The sequence below is a fragment of the Rhyacophila brunnea genome, unplaced genomic scaffold, assembly GCF_057557595.1.
Source record: "Rhyacophila brunnea isolate RB1 unplaced genomic scaffold, BYU_Rbru_1.0 scaffold_11, whole genome shotgun sequence".
NCBI lineage: Eukaryota > Metazoa > Arthropoda > Insecta > Trichoptera > Rhyacophilidae > Rhyacophila > Rhyacophila brunnea.
In genome coordinates this window covers 40,662,084-40,680,501 of record NW_028232763.1, presented here as the reverse complement: position 1 = coordinate 40,680,501, position 18,418 = coordinate 40,662,084, and the positions used below count along the sequence as shown (strand labels likewise).

General features: G+C 32.4%; 2 protein-coding genes across 5 annotated transcripts; one reads left to right on the top strand and one right to left on the bottom strand.

Annotated features, from left to right (window-relative positions):
* Nucleotides 1–55: 55 nt before the first annotated feature.
* L2HGDH (L-2-hydroxyglutarate dehydrogenase) lies at nucleotides 56–9,235 on the top strand. Of its 4 annotated transcripts, XR_015072207.1 has the most exons (6): nucleotides 91–253; nucleotides 1,664–2,524; nucleotides 3,538–3,758; nucleotides 5,707–5,871; nucleotides 8,810–8,944; nucleotides 9,157–9,232. XR_015072207.1 is itself a non-coding variant. In XM_085960385.1 (5 exons), exons 1-4 carry the CDS (start codon nucleotides 162–164, stop codon nucleotides 5,865–5,867), a joined length of 1,335 nt encoding a protein of 444 aa, XP_085816511.1. In that variant the 5' UTR covers nucleotides 91–161; the 3' UTR covers nucleotides 5,868–5,871; nucleotides 9,157–9,235. The 4 variants fall into 4 exon arrangements, 3 of the variants coding, with proteins under 3 accessions (XP_085816512.1, XP_085816511.1, XP_085816510.1); XM_085960385.1 differs by lacking the exon at nucleotides 8,810–8,944 and having other exon boundaries at nucleotides 9,157–9,235; XM_085960384.1 differs by lacking the exon at nucleotides 9,157–9,232 and having other exon boundaries at nucleotides 8,810–9,127.
* Nucleotides 9,236–9,269: 34 nt separating this feature from the next.
* Nucleotides 9,270–14,793, bottom strand: LOC147078712 (post-GPI attachment to proteins factor 2-like). Its single transcript, XM_085960387.1, has 3 exons — nucleotides 14,256–14,793; nucleotides 10,607–10,822; nucleotides 9,270–9,872 (listed from the first exon to the last, which is right to left on the bottom strand). The coding sequence occupies exons 1-3, from the start codon at nucleotides 14,686–14,688 to the stop codon at nucleotides 9,745–9,747; spliced, it is 777 nt and encodes a 258-aa protein (XP_085816513.1). The 5' UTR covers nucleotides 14,689–14,793; the 3' UTR covers nucleotides 9,270–9,744.
* Between the last annotated feature and the right edge of the window lie 3,625 nt (nucleotides 14,794–18,418).

Below are 18,418 nucleotides of genomic sequence, written 5' to 3'. Positions count from 1 at the left end.
GGTTACCATAGACATGAAAACCGAAATAACATATATATTATTAGGAGTTCTAGCCATAGACTAAGTGATAGCAATCTAGAATACTTGATTGCTTATGTCACAAATGACAGATATCAAAATTGACCGACACAGAGAGGTTAATAAAGATAAAAAGTTTTAATATGTTGTTTTTACGTTCTATAAAACTATGTAAAAAAAATATTTTTTTTACAAACTTAAGGGTTGAAAACTTTCGATATTGCACAAATACAAGGTTATTAATTTATTACTTTTCTGTGAGCTATTTTAATAAAAAATATATTTGTTTTGATATTCTTAATCCGGCGGCAAGGAAGTAACCGATGAGGTGGAGTGATCAAGTGAAAGAATTTACAAAAAAAATACCACAAGGCTTGGATAGCATAAGGAATACAGGAGAAGGCTCAGAATGTCACCGTACCTACCACAATCATCGGTCATGAGGGTCACGACGAGGAAGAAAAGTGACCTAATAAATAATTACAATTCCACTCCTCCGTAAAAATAATCCGCGAATCATCCAAAAGAAATATTTTATTAACTAATTTACATCATTTATATATCCAAAAATATTCATTTAAGAAAATATTGGTACTGTTCGGTTATACGGAATATAGCGGAAAACGCATTTTGAAAATAGCCGGTAAACTGGATTATTTGTTAGTTTGGGTTAGTTGAGGTTAGGTTAACCTAACAAATAATCCAGTTTATCAGCTATTTTCAAAATGCGTTTTCCGCTGTATTCCGTATAACCGAACAGTAAGTACCAAAATATTTGCTTTACTGCTACTTCTTCCCATTTCACTATAGGAGTAAGTATGTGGGTCTGTAACTATGCCACTGCTCTTAAACTCCGTGTTATTTTAATGGCAACATGTATTTCATTCGAATGTTTTAGTCTAACCTGTTTTCCTTGTCTGCTAAAAAATCGTAAAAAAAGGAATTAAATTATTTTAATTCTTAAAATGTTAATAAACAAAAATAAATGTATTTTCTCTTGAAAAAATAATAATGTATCAAGTACGAGCATGACCGTATTTAGCCAACTCTCACATCAAAACTCGTCTCGCCTGCAACGTGCCGAATACGTCGATTTTATGTCATTGTTATTCACAAAACATACGTTGCCAAATGGAGCCCCGCAGATTGGTCCAATGCGACTTTTTAGTTTGAAAAAAACATCAACTGTTGCATGCTTCTCGGGCTGCGAGTCGAAGATGCCAGGACGCATACAAACACCTACGAATTGGTCATTCCTATACTGGCTAGCCGCATCTAAATATCTATACTTACGTTTCGAAGGTTACGTGCGACTGTCGCTAGGTAAATGTGCGCGCTCTTCATAAGCAACACCGGATCAACGTTCTTGGAAGTGTTGATTTATGGCTGTGCGGTAGACGAGGTGAGTTTAAATGTAAGAGCCGGATTAGAAAGTATTACGGAGAATTTATAATAATTTATTTATCTTTGATGTCAGTTTATTTATTAGTCATTCGTGTACTTGGATCCTTTCTGTCCTCAGTCCTTCGATTACTTATCGCAATATGTTTCCTTCTCTTTTGCATTATTATCAGGTGGAGATTTTTTAATTTTTCCTTGATTTATCTATGAATCTAATGTTATAAATGCATAATATATATTACAGTTCCAGCAACTATGATGTAGCAGTTATCGGAGGAGGGATCGTTGGTGTGGCATCAGCCAGAGAGATGATTATGAGACACCCAACTATAAAAATAGCCATTCTTGAAAAAGAAAAAAAACTAGCTTTTCATCAAAGTGGTCATAACAGTGGCGTAATCCATGCCGGTATATACTACAAGCCTGGCTCTCTCAAAGCTAAACTGTGCGTGGAAGGGCTTCGATTATCATATGAATATCTTGCCGCAAAGAAAATCCCTTATAAAAAATGTGGCAAGCTCATTGTAGCCACTAAGCCTTCCGAGGTGAAGGCTTTGAATGATTTGTATAAACGTGGGCAAGAAAATGGCGTTCCTGATTTAAAAATGATTCCTGGTGATCAAATACACACCATAGAGCCTCATTGCGAAGGAGTTCAAGCTCTGTGGTCCCCGCAAACCGGCATTGTCGACTGGGGAAAAGTTACTGAACAATATGGCAATGATTTCATGAAAGCGGGCGGAAATATTTTGTTAAGATTCGAAGTCAAATCTTTTCGAGAAGCACATGAAGATGTGGAATATCCTATTGTTATTAGTAACGGAGACGGAGATGAAATAAGAGCTAAATATGTTTTAGCATGTTGCGGATTACAGTCGGACTTAGTAGCTGTGATGACAGGTTGTTCTCCAAACCCCAAAGTTATTCCATTTAGAGGAGAGTATCTTCTTTTGCATTCATCTAAAAACTCTCTCGTCCAAGGAAATATCTATCCAGTTCCGGACTCTCGCTTTCCATTCTTAGGTGTTCACTTCACTCCCCGAATGGATGGATCTGTTTTACTAGGACCTAATGCAGTGCTGGCTTTTAAACGTGAGGGATATAGGTTAGGTTAGATCATAATATATTATTTATCTAATAAGATCACCAAAATTGACCTTTATTTGTGGCTGTCTTAGTAATCCCGTAAATGAATGCTTGTAAGTATGTGATAAACATTTAATGAGTAGAGCAGTCATTTCTAACCAGTCTTGTATGACGGAACCCATGAGACATTTTTTTAAATCTCGCGGAACCCCTACATGGATGACACAAGTTAAGTTCCAGGATGATAAATTCGCGCCAATTTTGTAATCTGCACATAATCTATCATTTAACTGTTAAAAAAATTCTCTTCCCAAGTAGAATTCATTCTAAGAGCACAGCCACCGAACGCGGCCACAGCTCGGCCTCTAGTGGACGAGTTCGGCAGAGGTATAATTTTTCTATGGATTTCAATGAACGCTCCGCACACTAGGCGCTTGAGTGGACGCGATCGGACCCATAGAAAAATTGAACGCGTCCACTAGTGGCCGCGTTCGGTGGCTGTGTGTGCGGAGGCTCTAAATTAATAATAACTATGATGTGATATCCGAACCTAAATAAGCTCAACTAGGCTTAAATACAGGTGATGTTATTTTTAGCGTATTACCAAAAAGGTTTCAAGATACCTTTTAAGTGAGCTTTTTAGAATTCTCACGAAGAACCTCGGTTGGTAATCATTCTAATCATTACAGTGCGAAATCTTTACGGTGATAGGCGGCGGCTTGAAGAACTACATCCCCTCCTCTCATTTTTCAGTACTTACAATACTTCGAAATCGAAAACCATAGACAAGATACAACACGAGCGCCGCCGCCAGGTCTCACGTTAAAGATTTCGCAGTCTAGAATAATTTTATATCATTAAAATAATTTTTATTTTGTATCATTGGATTGGATTTAGTAAAAATATAAATGAAAGATGCTAAAGTAAATAAGAAACTTACGTACTAATAAGCTAAACAATACACACTAATGTCATGAAGTTTTTACACCTTTTTTATTATTGTAATATTGTATGTATTAATTTCTATTTCAGTTGGGGTGATTTCAATATGCGAGAGCTGGCCCAAGTGATTATGTATCCTGGATTCCGTAAAATGGCAATGAAATATGCTCGTTTTGGATTAATGGAAATGATACGATCCGGCATACGACCGTTGCAAGTTTATCAATTGCAAAAATATATTCCAATATTGTCACAGGGAGATATATTGCCAGGACCGAGCGGAGTACGAGCGCAGGCAATGGACACCGATGGTATATCAACAATTCTGTTACTTTTCAAAAACTACTTGAACATTCCTTTATTTCAAACTTATATTTTCGTTTAGTCAATTCGATACTTGACTAGTAAAAGAATCAATATTGTATACAGTCAAACTTGGTTATTACGAGGAAGATGGGACCGACTGAATTTGCTTGTTATAAGCAGATCGTTATATCGTTTATAACATTTTTCGCGCCATGTTTATTTAAGCATAGAATATGAAAAATCTGAAAACCATGGTAAAAATCCCCGAAACAAGCATGGCATTCATAAACTACAAAATAAATTGTTTATTGTAACGAACGTTGGTAGGTACCTACTGACTTCACAAAGCTTGGATTTTTTACATGCAATTTAAACCATATGCGTGGATACTTTTTCAATGTTGTCGGCGAAAACACCAATTAGGTACTTAGACACTTAACTAGTGTCATAAACATAATCCGATCCCGGCGGCATCCTGCCCGGTCGGATTTTATTGCTTAGGGTCGAAAATGTTTTTAAACGATCAACACATTAACAGTTTTAAGAAAATTTTTGACGATATTTTTGCTTGGTATATCAGATAAGTAGCTCGTTATAAAAGTGAATAAATGTATGGAAAAAATCATAAACTAAAATGTCAACGAATGTTTCCTCATTACATCCGAGATCTCACTATTTACGTGATCGTAATAACCGAGTTCGACTGTAACACAATTTCATTGTTTGTTTAATCATGATAGTCTTCCATCAAGGATACATAGTAATGAATAGTGTCATTACCTAACATAAGTACATAATAGTGTCATTTGTGTATTTTTTAAGGATGATATATTTGTAAAATCCCTCTCTTAAGATAGGAATATTTCAGCATCTTCTTTATCTTGTTGAATGTGTTTTTAATCATTTTACTTGATTCTTTTGCTTGATACATATACTGTAATAAATATTGTGGATATCTAATCAATGATTCACATGACAGTGTGATAAAATTCCACTATCTTTCACTTTTATGACGTGTTATTTTTATTTATTTATGTTATTTGAGACGTTAATAACAAAAATCGATATGTTCCACCCCACCTATGGTCAAAATCTAACAAAAAATACATTCATATTTTATATGCAATTTCACACATTAAGTATGTAATTGGTTTATTACTTCTTGAATTCCCCAAGATCCCTTGAATTAAATGTTTAAAAACATAATGATTTACAGAAATCGATTATTTAAAGTGATAAAAATAAATATTGACACGTGCGAGTAGTAGAGTAATAATATAAAGAAAGTGGCTATTGCTCGACAAAATCAAGCCATGTTTCTCGCGTATAACGCACAGTAGAACCTCATTTTTATTATTATTAACTTAACTTACTATGAAACGTTATACCATCATCTTGCTTCTCAGTATGGCTACCAAATTTAAACACAACAATGTTTAACATATTTTCTACCAAATTAACTAAAAATAATTACCACAAACTTTATATTTAACACAAAATCAATACATTTCAGCAACACATGCTCGCAGTTCTTAAATTAATGTAATCATTCAAATCAATATTTACCGGTGACGTTTCCAAAAAATATTTAATTCAGCCGTAGAAATTCTATCTTACTCTAACACATCTTGCGGAGATATAAGCGTGCCGAATGCTTTCTCATTCGCACGTATGGTTCGTTTTTGTTCAGGCCTTGCATGCAATTTTATTTTTCATGTGTTTATGTAATCAGCTAATAGAAATACGCATATTGTTCTATTTTGAAAATAAAATATAACAAAAAAGAAACTCAAGTTAAACCAACCAATTATGCTTGACACACAAAAACGTAATTACCCACTAATATTGAAATGTGAACGCTTCATTTAATGACGTTTTATTATTTATTCTGTATTATTTTATTATATACGAGTAATTTGTGACAAAGCTTATTAGAATTTCCCACGTTTCCAGGTTCTCTAATTGAAGACTTCATATTTGACTGCAGACATGACATGGGAGCTGTCGGCAGTAGAGTACTTCATTGTCGCAATGCTCCATCGCCTGCTGCCACATCGTCTCTTGCTATTGCAAAAATGATTGCTGATAAAATGGAACAAGAATTTAGGCTGTAAGATGGTATGTTATGTCCTAAATCAGTATATGCCTGGTTATGATTACTTTGACAATATTTAGCATGTGCGAGTGATATGTCGTAAGCAAAGAATGCAGATTTTTCAGTTGCAGCAATAAATGAAATCCTGTCACTGTTTTCATTCACTATATATTATAATATATTGGTTTATAAGTTGTTAATGTATATGTATCAAGGTATGAAGATTGGGTCTAGCACGAAGTATTCGATTTATTTGACATGCTTGTGGAATACGTGGATTTTATCAAAAGATCTTCAAAAATAATTTTCAGATAAAGATAAGCAGACATCATATTTTTTTGTGATAATAGTATATCTCTATGAAAGATTGATAAGAAAATATTTTATATCGTAGTCAATCGAAGATATTGAAGAAAACCTTCTATAGAGAGCTTAAAGATAGATGGGACCATTAATTTTCATACAAACTCTGAAATGAGAGATTACTCCTATTTGCACACAAAATTGTCACTTATCACTGTCACAAAACTGGAACTTGATTCAGTGGTTTCTATAAGAAATCCATAGAAAGCTCCATTTGGAATATGATTCAATAAAGATTCTGTAAAGATTTAGTTACTAAGTTTAGTGCTAGAGTTAAAATAATTAGGTGTCAAAAAAAAAAAAATGTATTTAGTGGAATTTATGATATAATTTCCTTTTTAAATTGAAGATCTTTAATTCTTATACAGTGGAGTCTCTATCCATCAGTTTCCTGCACTGATGGTTTAAAATTTTATCTAATTTCGTCGCCGTAGATGTCAAGGGAGCCAAGCCACAAATTTGGCGAAAATGAGTTAACTACACAAAAGCATTTTAAAATCATCAAAGATGCAGTGGTCAATGGATTTAAGCCACAAAACTCTTTTGACTACCATACGTGTGCCAACTGTACATTTCAATATTCAGTAGTCAAGAGATATAACACACATAACTTCTAAGATACTAATATTTTTAGTTATTTGTACAAAATAATAAAAAGATAATACCACAAAGTATATTCTATGTTGAAAGTTTCACCGTTATATCTTTAAAAACAAAAAACTTCTACAAAAAAATGTTACTTTTCTTTGTCACACAAAATCTTTGAGTGCCTGTTTCTCAACAATATGATTTTGTGGACTGGCTCCCTTGACATCTACGACGACGATTTGCCGTATTTTCCTGGATTGATCGTATTTGTGTGGAATTAATATGTACACAATTGAGATACAAAAACAATGAACAATTTGTTCGCTATAAATAAAAATAAACAGGTTCTCCCCAGGATAATTTGGGTGTCATTAATTCCTCACAACGTCAACTGCAGTTATGCCCAGACGTCCGTATTGTAGATAACATATTAATTCATATCAGTTTGACGGCATCCTTTCTATACTTCTGAAATTTTAATTTTAATAACTGTTAATTATTAGGAATTCAAATTTTTTCCCTTATACCACCGCATTAATCATTTAGTTCAAAACGCCCTTCAATAACGATCGAGAATCCACTGTATTTTAACTCAAATGGAATCAATGAATCCTCAGAATGTGGAGAAATCTTAAGAATAATACGTAATGTAGGTAGGAGTAAGGAAATAGAAGAATAGGCAGTTTGTGATATATATAATATTAGACGCATAGGGATTTCTTTAAAATCATTATTATTACATTTCTATTAAACTTGAACAGAGATTAACTAAAATTGGACACATTGTAATATTCTATCGTAACACTAAAGTAGTTTATTAAAAATTGTAGAAAAAGTTACGGTCAGTGCAGTATTTTAAAAATAATCAATGATTTACATGATGCATATTCATTTAGGCGAAATGACATGTTTTTAGAATTGTAGATTGTCAAAATCAGCTATGCGTCATTTTACAATTTTGGCACGTTTGTGGTAAAGCAAGAAATTAGCACTGTGGAATGGCAATAATTTAGTTGATATTTTAAAAACCTGCTTGAAAAAAAAATTGCGCGTGTATAAATTTATGTGAAATATTGATTTCATAAAAAAAAATGATTTAGGTAATTTGCTGTCTTGAAGAAAACGTGTATCAGTTTGTTTTAATCATAGTTGGAAGGCACAAGTTTTCGTCAAGACAGTAAATAAACAAGAGTAATTTTCCTAATAGTAACTGGAATTAATATTTTTTATGATGGTTTTGGCACAGCAATATTATGAATTTGCGTATTATTTTGTTTTATAATTTAAATAATATACTTACTCTAACATTTTATGTCAAATAGAAAACATTCATTATGCATTGCATTTTTTGAGTCACAGTGATATTATGAATTCCGGTTTTCGTCGTTAAAACTAGAAAATTTTGTAACTCCGTTTTAATCGAAAATTAACTGTTAAATCATGGATGATTTAACTCCAAAACCATATATTTGTATAGGAAACCATGTTTTTTGTTTCTCCTGTAAAGTAGTGTTATTGGAGTTACACAATTTTCTAGTTTCATTGACGATTTTACTATGTATTCACACCTGAAATATAATATAATTATATACATTTTATGTCATCAATAATGTGACGCATGACGAATTAATAAGAAACGGGCAAGTGCAACTTGCTATTATAATTTTTGTATTTTTGTAAGAGATTGTATTGGAGAATTCAGGTATTGAATTCTTATTGTAAGGGGTCCTCCATAAATGACGTCACATGATTTTTGGTATTTTTTGACCAACTCACCCCCTCACTCTCCATTGTCATAAAATCTTTCACCCCCCCTGTATAAGTTATGACATATTTTTAACTCCATTTCTTTAAAAACAGGAAGTATAATGTTCTCACAGAATATTTTATTTTCAGAAAAATGTTTATGGTTTGTTGGTTTTGTGATGTCATATTTTTACAATCGCCGTTCATGACAAAATCGTGACTTTAAAAACAGTATTATGTTCTCACAGAATATTTTATTTTCAGAAAAATATTTATAGTTTGTTGGTTTTGTGATGTCGTATTTTTAACAACGTTAATCGCGACAAAATCATCACATTATATCGGACTTCTACCCCCTCAGAGCGTGATGTCATATTTTATATGGATGATCCCTAATCCGTTAGTCAACTTATATTAAATAAATCAAAATACCATATATTTTACTTATTGTCAAATAATGAAACTGCTAATACATTATGACAATTTCATATTCACCGTGTATTTGATGTGAAATATATTATTTTTCAAGAGCTTTGGCATTTACTCGATGGTTGAATCAACAATCCATGATAATTTTATAAAATTAAAAATATTGTTTTTTTTTTTTTTAGGTTATCGGACAAGATTTAAGTGCGTGGCCAAACATTTACCCATCAATAAATGAGTTATATTATTCTTATATGAAGCAATAAATAATAATAATTATATTTATATATTATTATATGTCATTTTTACAGAATAGATTTTTTAATAAATTATTTTGTTATTGTTAATGCATTATTATTTTAGTATAAGTTGAAAAAGAAGTTTGAATGTTGTTATGATTTCATTAACATACCTGTAACAGGAAATGGATATGTTGTGGATATAGGATATAAAAAAACAATTAGGTACATTAAAGATTATAAATATTCAGTCATTGGTATAGCTATATCAAAAATTCTTGGCTCGCTCAAAAGATATGATGAGTCGTTAAATAAATTGATGTCTCTTATCACAACAGAACACTGTTTGGTAATACAATTAGTACTAAAAGGTTGGTCTGGCTAGGGCTCACGCTACGATCCACACAATTTTTCTAAACATAGCACTCTCCAGTTTAAATATACACCAATCTATAGATATTTGTTTTATTTATTCGTGGAGTATAAGCGTTGCTAGTGAGACCGAGCCTTGAACAATGCTACTTTTCTTTACAATCAATCAATTGTAACGTCCATGTTTTTGACCATGATGTCTTTCTCTGCAAAATCATAGCAAGCCGTCATGTGAAATCCCATGTTCGTTAATATAACCATGTACTCCGAGGCAGCAAAAACCGAATACACTATAACAAAATACAATAAAACATTAGCGATTACAAGACATCGAGTATCTATTAATGAATAATAGCCATTTTATTTTTACTGTGAAACATTACTACAGTAGAACCTCGATATAACAGACTAATGCAGGTGAATATGTGTCCGTTAAGCCGAAAGCCTGTTATATAAAAACACAAACAAAATCCCATTTATTTGTCTTCGGCTGATATATCAAGACACCCGTTGTGGAGTGATGTTAATGTTCAATGTCGACGCGCACTTTCGGTAATCCTGATTTAAAAAAAGAATAAAGTTTTGTTTGCACCCACTACTGTGGTTCAAGTCATTTTATACATAATGTTTATTGGGTTTTTCACCCATACATATTTTTACCAACCAAACTCTGAAGGCGTGTGGAGCACCATTAGCACATTGCTTATATTAAGTATGCTAGATGTAATATTTTTTAGTATTGTCATAAATGACATGCCAAAGTGACAGCGAGTGAAATGTGTCTTAAATTGTACTAAGACTGTCATCCGTTGGCTTGTATTATGAAATTTTTGTTTTATTATATTGTAGTAATACTTGATGTTGGTAGATTAGTGTCAATTCAAAATTTAATTTAAATATATTGGGTGGTTCAAAAGTTATATAATTTTTTATTTTGCGATCCAAATTTGATGATTTTTATCGTTGGTATTTGGCGTAAATACTGAGCTAAAGTGTTAAGATTTAGTTTCATTAAAATACTTACTCATAGGTTCACAATAATTATTGTGTCGTACAAAGAAGTATCCAGCTGATACAACACTGCCGATGTTTATAAATAATAGACACCACTTGGTCTTCAGAGATTTCCTTTCTTCATCAGTTGGCGTTAGCTTCATGTGTCGATTTCGAAGAATACATGAGAACATCATATATAACTCTGACGTAACAACAAATGTTACAAAGCATGTTTTATGAACAGCTGAAACAGATGGACAAACAATACAATGTAATAATTATTTTCATTAAAAAAGTGTGTGCCTAAGCCCTAAACATGTGAAAGTGAAGCTCTGGGAATACTGTACTAATTTTCGTACAAATTCTCAGAAATACCATGCTTATTGTTTGGTTCTTCCATAGATGGCGCCATCTGCAGCAGGGCAATTTCTGAATGAAGCACTACGAAGCCGGTCACCAAACAACCGTTTTGACTGAAGCAGGTAAAATTTTTAGTTTTAAAGTAAATATTGTGTGTTCATAGCTTCGAACGGCATCGAGCCATAAATAAAAATGAACCATAATTGCGAGTGAGCAAGCATTCGGTAGGCTTATACCTCCGGTCCATGCGTTAAGAGTAAGATCGAATTTTGACAGTGTCAACAAATGTCAAGACGGAACTCGTCGATTTCATAGAAATTAAATAACATTTTATCCATTTGGGTAATGCCTTCATATTTAATCAGTACTTACCCGTTAACTTTTGCATTATTAAACCATTCATTTTTGAAGTACGTAGCTAATTAATCTTTAAATAAGCTAGATACGTATCCAATATTACAATACGGCATTTCCGTTGTATTTTGCAAACAAACATGTTGTTTTACTGTATTACAAAATCACAATAAATACTTAAATGAGGATTTAAACACAAAATAACACTTTCAACGGTAATAGTTATGTAAAAGACAAAACACAATAGATGTACATACAGCTTTCTACAATATTACGTTGACATTAGATGTCTCTAGCGGCAAAGCATATGTAGTTCAATGCCATCTGTAGTCGGCAGTGGCGATTGACTTTTAGTATACTTCGGTAGAAGTAGGCTTGCGCAACTGATGCGCAGCCGGTCATAGTGCTTCATATAGAAATTGGGCTCCTGGAAGAGGATCTAACATTCTATTTGAGCCTAACCTAACCTAACCTAATCCAGGCCACTATGCGATAACTAGTTGCACACTGGCGTATTGTATTCAAAATTTAAGTATCAAGCAAAACATTCACAAAGCAACACCCGCTAATATGTTAAAACGAACTCTAGTGGGTATGACTTTTGATGTTTAACCAGACCGAGGACTCTGTATGTGAACAATGTTTTCAAGCTACGGCAGAGTACATTTGATATTTTTTTTACGAATATTTGTTCATGCACGTAATGTATCTCATATCCGGAAATTTGTACGTATGCTGTCCGCCGTACCACACTTCACCGTGAAATGTTATACCGGAAATATATGGTTGTATATTAACCCTTTTACTCCCACGGGGCCGATATTTCGGCCGACCATACCTATGCGAAAACTTCATCTGGGCCGATCCATCGGCCGAAAGTTTGGAACCAAATTTACGATTTATTCCAAATTTTTTCCCGTCATATTTCGTTCATGTAGACGAAGCATTATATTCACTGTGTGTTGGGTGGTAGTAACATTTATTTTAGTGTCGGCATTGTTTATAATTATGCCATACCCTAATAACTCACAAGTCATAATTGCTCTGCTGTCGAACTTGAGACCAAAGAGGGTCATAAAAATAATAAAACATTATTTTTATGACACATTTTAAATTCTGATATTTCTTTTAGTTGTTTTATGATTCATATATCACATTACAAAATGAAATTTGTAATTTTTGAACTAACAATGGATGCCACTGTATTTTTGGTAAGATGGTGAAAAAATACATGAATATAAATATTATTATAAATGATTTAGTGCTTTGAGACTTATTTTTTGAAATTACTTCATTCCATATCAGTTAGTCGTCGATACTGTATCGAATTCTCTTGCGATTTCGTGAATTGAATAATATTCTTGAATACCTTGACACTATATGATTTTTTTTGATTACTTTATAAAAATTCTATTTCATAGAGAAATAATAATATGTTTATTTTTTTTTCTGTTACTACATAAGGATAGATTATATTATAAAATTTGATATATCAATTATAAATAAAAAAATGTTGTCACACTTGTTTTGTTGTTCAAACATAGTTTTTTCCGTTCATTTCTGAATAAATATTGATATATTATTTTTTTCTTTTGTTTTATTGATGTAAACTATCAATATTATTACTTATTATTGCTTTATACACCATTGAGAACACACAAAAAAAGTTTCAAATTTTTAAAACATGTGTAGAATTAGTTATTTAAAAAAAACTAAATCGACGATTTGTTGTCAAAAAACGCTTGGGAGTTTTCGCATATGCTAGGCTAAATCAGCTGGGAGTAAAAGAGTTAAAGACCGTCCAACCTCTTTGCGTCGTATAGTAGCTACTGAGATAAAATTCATGTCTAAATAAAACGCGGTTCTTGTCGGTTTACAGGAAGCCAGCGGCAATTTTTTTTGAAAAAAGCCAATATACTGGATTATTTTTAGGTTAGGTTAGGTTAGGTTTTCATTCTTGAATTCATGAATTTTACCAAAATCGGCTATGAAAATTGAATTAATGTTCATATGAAATCTAATAAAATTGGAGACCGTATAGTATATCTCTTTCCGATAGAAAGCTCACGGCAAAATGTGCTGCGGTGAAATGTTTTACGTACAATTTACATGTAACCAATGTATCATGGTCTGGATGAGACATAGTACCTGCTAATCATTTAATATGCATGCCGGAAAAATATATTTCATTACAACAATCAGTACAGTTTTAGGTGCTTTTTACTGGTTCTCCGTCGTCTTTATCTGTCAGTCGTCATTTTGGAAATCAGCTATCTTTTTGTCATCGAATTATAGTACGCGGTCCAAGACATTATATTATTTCGGCAAAAATTATAGGACGTGTTGAAAATGTAAGTTTTTTGTTATCACATAAACATAACGGAGAATTCGAGAAATTCCGATGCCCTGCTTTATTAAAACACTTTTTACGACCGAAAAATGCCAACACCGGCCGCTGTCATTAACTATCACGTTAGTTTTTTAGAGTATACAACGCAAGACTACGTCCATAGACTAATATCGCACACTGAGATTTTATAGATTATACTTACTACGTCCCTCGCTTTACGTTATTACGATTTGCTGTGATTGAAGTACGAACATTTCACAGAAATAAACATCGACAATATAGACAACTTTTAAACACAATGGGGAATATTCGCACAACCGGCGAATTCAATTAATTCCATTTTTCAAAATTATGGTATTTTTGACGTACTATACTTTTTTAATAGTACGCGAACCAAAATGTACTATAATTATAATTCGGTTGGCAACACTGCGCTCACTGACAGATGACAGCGAGCGGTGGCGGAGAACCAGTAAAAAGACCCCAGTTTTAGAATAGGTATGTTTTTGATGCTGTTCCAAATTATGTACCTAGCCATTATCATTATAGGAAAATAATTTTAGCATTCAGTTTAAAAACAGGTGTAGGCTATTAAAGCGATTGTTTAACTTACGATAGTTTTCAGTGGAGTTCCAAAATGAGAGTCCGATCAACGATGTTATTTCGACGATATTAAAAAGAAATGTTAATAAAACCAAGTGGTAAACTTTTCGTTTAATTATTGAAGAATTATATCTATAATACATGAAGGCGATAAGATATCTTGGACATGAGTGAGCCGCAATGGCTATTTTCCAAATCACATTTTGGGGATAATAACTGCCGATAGCTGCTGAAACTGACGGTAAAATATTCGTAACATGGCAGTGGGTAAAATTTACACTTTCAAAGTCTTTAACTATTGATAAAATTACACATAATGTAAATGCTACCAATGGTAATCCTACAGTTATCGAAGCAAACTTTTGGAAAGATATTCTGAATGGGAATTTTTTTTCATTGTCGTTGTACAAAGGGAGATAATGGTTATTTCTAAATAATTCCATATTTTCAACATTCGCAGTCAGCTCACAGCTGTCATATTTGACAATCCAATCATAGATAATAAAATAAAATAAAAAATCCCAATGGCATAGACTAATATATTTTGTACATATAGACAAATATGCCATAGAGATTGTACGACAAACCCAAAGAGATTAGACTGTGGAGAGTGAACATATTGTCATTTTCGTACGAACACGTACGTAGCAATACGAAACAGAAAAAAAGTCTGTTGGCATTACTGTAAGCTGCTACTTCACTATTGTTTGCTTTTTTGTTGTAAAAATACATGGCGGATATTGTTATTGTATTTTACAAAGATTTCAGATGTTATTCGGCTAAAAAAGTGTTTTTAACGGAAGAATACAAAGTAGTAACAGCATTTCAGAACAATATATCCATGTTATTAATTATACATTGATAGTTTTTCCTAAAACATCTGTTACAATAACAATTATGTCAAACGTCAAAATGTTTACTTTCCAATGTCATGTGCCAGGACCGCACTCGTAATATTATTGTGAACCCAAAATATAAGATTTGTTTTTCAAAGTAAAAAATATTAGTACTTACTAGTTAATGACATTCATTATTTAGATAAATTTATAATAGTTTTCAGAGTTAAATATATTTTGCCCTGCACCAAAGCGGAGGCATTCGTATGCATCCAAAATTTAATTTAGAATATTTAAATAATAAAACTTTTAAACTATTTTGTTAATAGCAACTGTATTTTTAGAGAATTAGATAATCACATGTATGATACTTCGCCATTAACAAACCACGTCACAAATTTAATGAAACTAGACAGTTTCAAAAAAATATTTAGAAATAAGATATCATCATTTAGCAAAAAATGCAGAGAACCAATCAACCATATTACACATTATTTTAATAGATTAATTATACTTAGGAATCAATAGCTTTTCAAAATATTATTTTCTCAACGCTGACTTTCATACATTATATTTCAAATAAAAACATTTTCGTTTTAAATAATCGATTTTTTTGTATGAATACATAGTATATATGCAGGGCTTCTCTGATAATATTATGTTAAATAGATAAAATATTGTAATTAACTATAAATAACAAATTTTCAACATACCTACCTATATTTTGTGTCTAGTTTATATAAACAAGTAATTTTATACACAATATGTCAAAAACGAACCCTAAACGAAGCTATTAACGTGTTTTTTGTGTTATTAAAATAAAATACTTACTTCCATTTGCAATATTCTTTCTTACCCTGAATCCTAATGAAGTTTTTATTGCGGGAACTTTTTTATAATGAAAATACGTTTATCTAAAATTGGTTGTAAGCTTGTGTTGATAAAAAAAAATACTCAGCCGGGCGTTTTTATGTCCGAGTATGGCCCATTTGCAGCAAAGTGTTCCTAATTTCAGAGAAATAGAACTTTCTCTCACAAAACGACTACACACTGACATTTGTGTGCTACCTCTGTGGGAGGAGTCCAATCTCTTTGGACAAACCTCTTTTTTAAAGCCTCCCCAAACCAAAGCGAATATTCGCAGCGAATTATTCGCCAATCAAGCTCGTATTGGCTTACGGGACAGAGCACGCTTGCGCGACCGCCTTGCGTCTTGAGTGCGAATTTGCAGCGAATATTCGCTGCGATTTTCGGGAACTCTGTCGACAGCGAATTTATTCGCGGCGGACAATTTCGCCAAGGGAATTAGTAAAATCAAAATGGCGAAGACATTGAGCAGCTGATCGAGTTGGTCCGGAAATATCCAGTCCTTTATGATTTCTCTGACAGTGACTACAAAACATAAGAAAGAAAGATAAGATATGGGATGAAATTGGCAGGGAAATTGTTGAAAATGGTATGAAGGTCGTCATAATAATATTATGTAGATATCTTTGTCTAACCAAAGTATGTAAAGTTTTTTGACCGGATGAATACGCTATTATAAATAAATAACTTTAATCTAAGGTCCCGATATTTAAAAAATACATATTATTAATTTGCGTCATGCACAGCCTTTAATAACACTAATAACAGAAACTTTATAACTTTGATTGTTAGTGCACTGACAGTTCTAACTTATTGCGATCGTTTGACGTTTTGGTTTCGACTTTCGAGCAGTCATATCAATAATGTTATAATTAGGTATCAGTTACAATACTTCAATCATATTCGGTATCGGTCACGTAAATACCCATTTTATATTCGTCGATAATATCTTGATAATATTTTTTTAGGTTAGATAGGTAGTCTTTAAGATTATTTTTTTGCTTCTAACATTATGCAGCATAGCATTTCTATTGTAGCTAAAGATATAATATACATATAGGTAGATAAGTAGGTACTCCATGTCGTCATTGTGGTATTTTGTAAGGTTTTAGACCAAAAACCTTACATACTACTTACTATCGGGTTATTTACAGTAGGACATACCTAGGTAGAGACCTCAATCACAAAAACGATATTATGTACCTATATACCTACTAGGTATATATTTCCTTCATTATGTATAGGTATATTGAGCTAATAAACTTGTTTTGCCCAGTGCCGACCGCGAACCAAGATAATATCTAGATGTTCCATGTACCTACCTAACCAATGTTTTCTGTTTCACATTAATTTGTATACCTACAAACATTTTAAACTTAATTGAGATGTTCTTAAACTTCTGTTCATGTAATATTATGTAGGTAGGTATATCTTGGTCTGCATTAGGCAATAAGATTAATAATTTTATGTGCATGTAAATATAAAGGTCAGGTACCTCCTCTAAGTACATAGTATTATATTATCATCATGGATACCTACCTGAATGATGTTGGAGATATACTAATGCTTTGTGATGAATTTAATTTTAGCAAAGATCTTCAACCTTTCAACGTAGGTACAAAGCACCAGAAGAAATTAAAAATGAAACCCCCGGCATTAACAGGAATAAAATAATATTTCATCATAAACATCAGTCGGGGTCATTCCACTGCTAGATGAAAGCCTCTTCTAGCTCCTTCCACTATTTTCGGTCTCTAGTTCTTCGCTGCTACATACTTTTATTGTACTTCACGTGAACAAAGAGATCAACTAAGTGAAGTGTCAGTCAACAAAAGTGGCATTTGTGCACAATGTTAATGAATTTTCTAAAACATTAAGTGTGATAATATAATATACAAGGATGAATAAGGCGTGGGCGAGGGCCAAGGTCCATTTTATGATTCCTCTATTGATGTACCTATTTTTATTAAGAAAAATGTTTGCCGTAGAATGGGGTGAATACTGAATAGACCCTTTTTAAAATTTCTATTTTTCTGCTACACATTATTCGGACAAACATGAATGACTTAAAACCTGTTTCTATGGACATAATCATACTCTAAAATATTTTTCAACTACCATTTATTATCAAACAGCCAATTTTGTGTGATGTCTCTTTCTATCCAGCGTTGGGGTGATTATAGACATGGCGGGTGGATAGAATCGAATAATGGTAATTTTCTAATGTTAAAAATGTAATTAAGTACCTACTGTACATTACAAATTTATGTAGGTACATTTAAGTATGTAAATCAAAATCAAAAATATAAATTTAAATGTTATACAACACAGTATCATGTAAGTATTTAAAAAAACATATACTTACATAAACATCTATTTATCCAAGAATTATTTGATACTTGAATCTGTATTTTATATACCATATTCGATGGATGTATGTGGTGTATTTTGTAAAATATTTGGTACGTAT

Excerpts from the sequence above, each read along its gene's own strand:
- LOC147078712 (XM_085960387.1), bottom strand. The coding sequence starts at position 14,688 with ATGGAATTATTTAGAAATAACCATTATCTCCCTTTGTACAACGACAAT. Across the intron at positions 10,823-14,255 it reads GAACTCCACTGAAAACTATC|CTGTTCATAAAACATGCTTT; the intron begins GTAAGTTAAACA and ends CATCTGTTTCAG. Across the intron at positions 9,873-10,606 it reads TAATTATTGTGAACCTATGA|TGTATTCGGTTTTTGCTGCC; the intron begins GTAAGTATTTTA and ends ATTTTGTTATAG.
- L2HGDH (XM_085960385.1), top strand. The coding sequence starts at position 162 with ATGTTGTTTTTACGTTCTATAAAACTATGTAAAAAAAATATTTTTTTT. Across the intron at positions 2,525-3,537 it reads TTTAAACGTGAGGGATATAG|TTGGGGTGATTTCAATATGC; the intron begins GTTAGGTTAGAT and ends TTTCTATTTCAG. Across the intron at positions 3,759-5,706 it reads GCAGGCAATGGACACCGATG|GTTCTCTAATTGAAGACTTC; the intron begins GTATATCAACAA and ends CCACGTTTCCAG.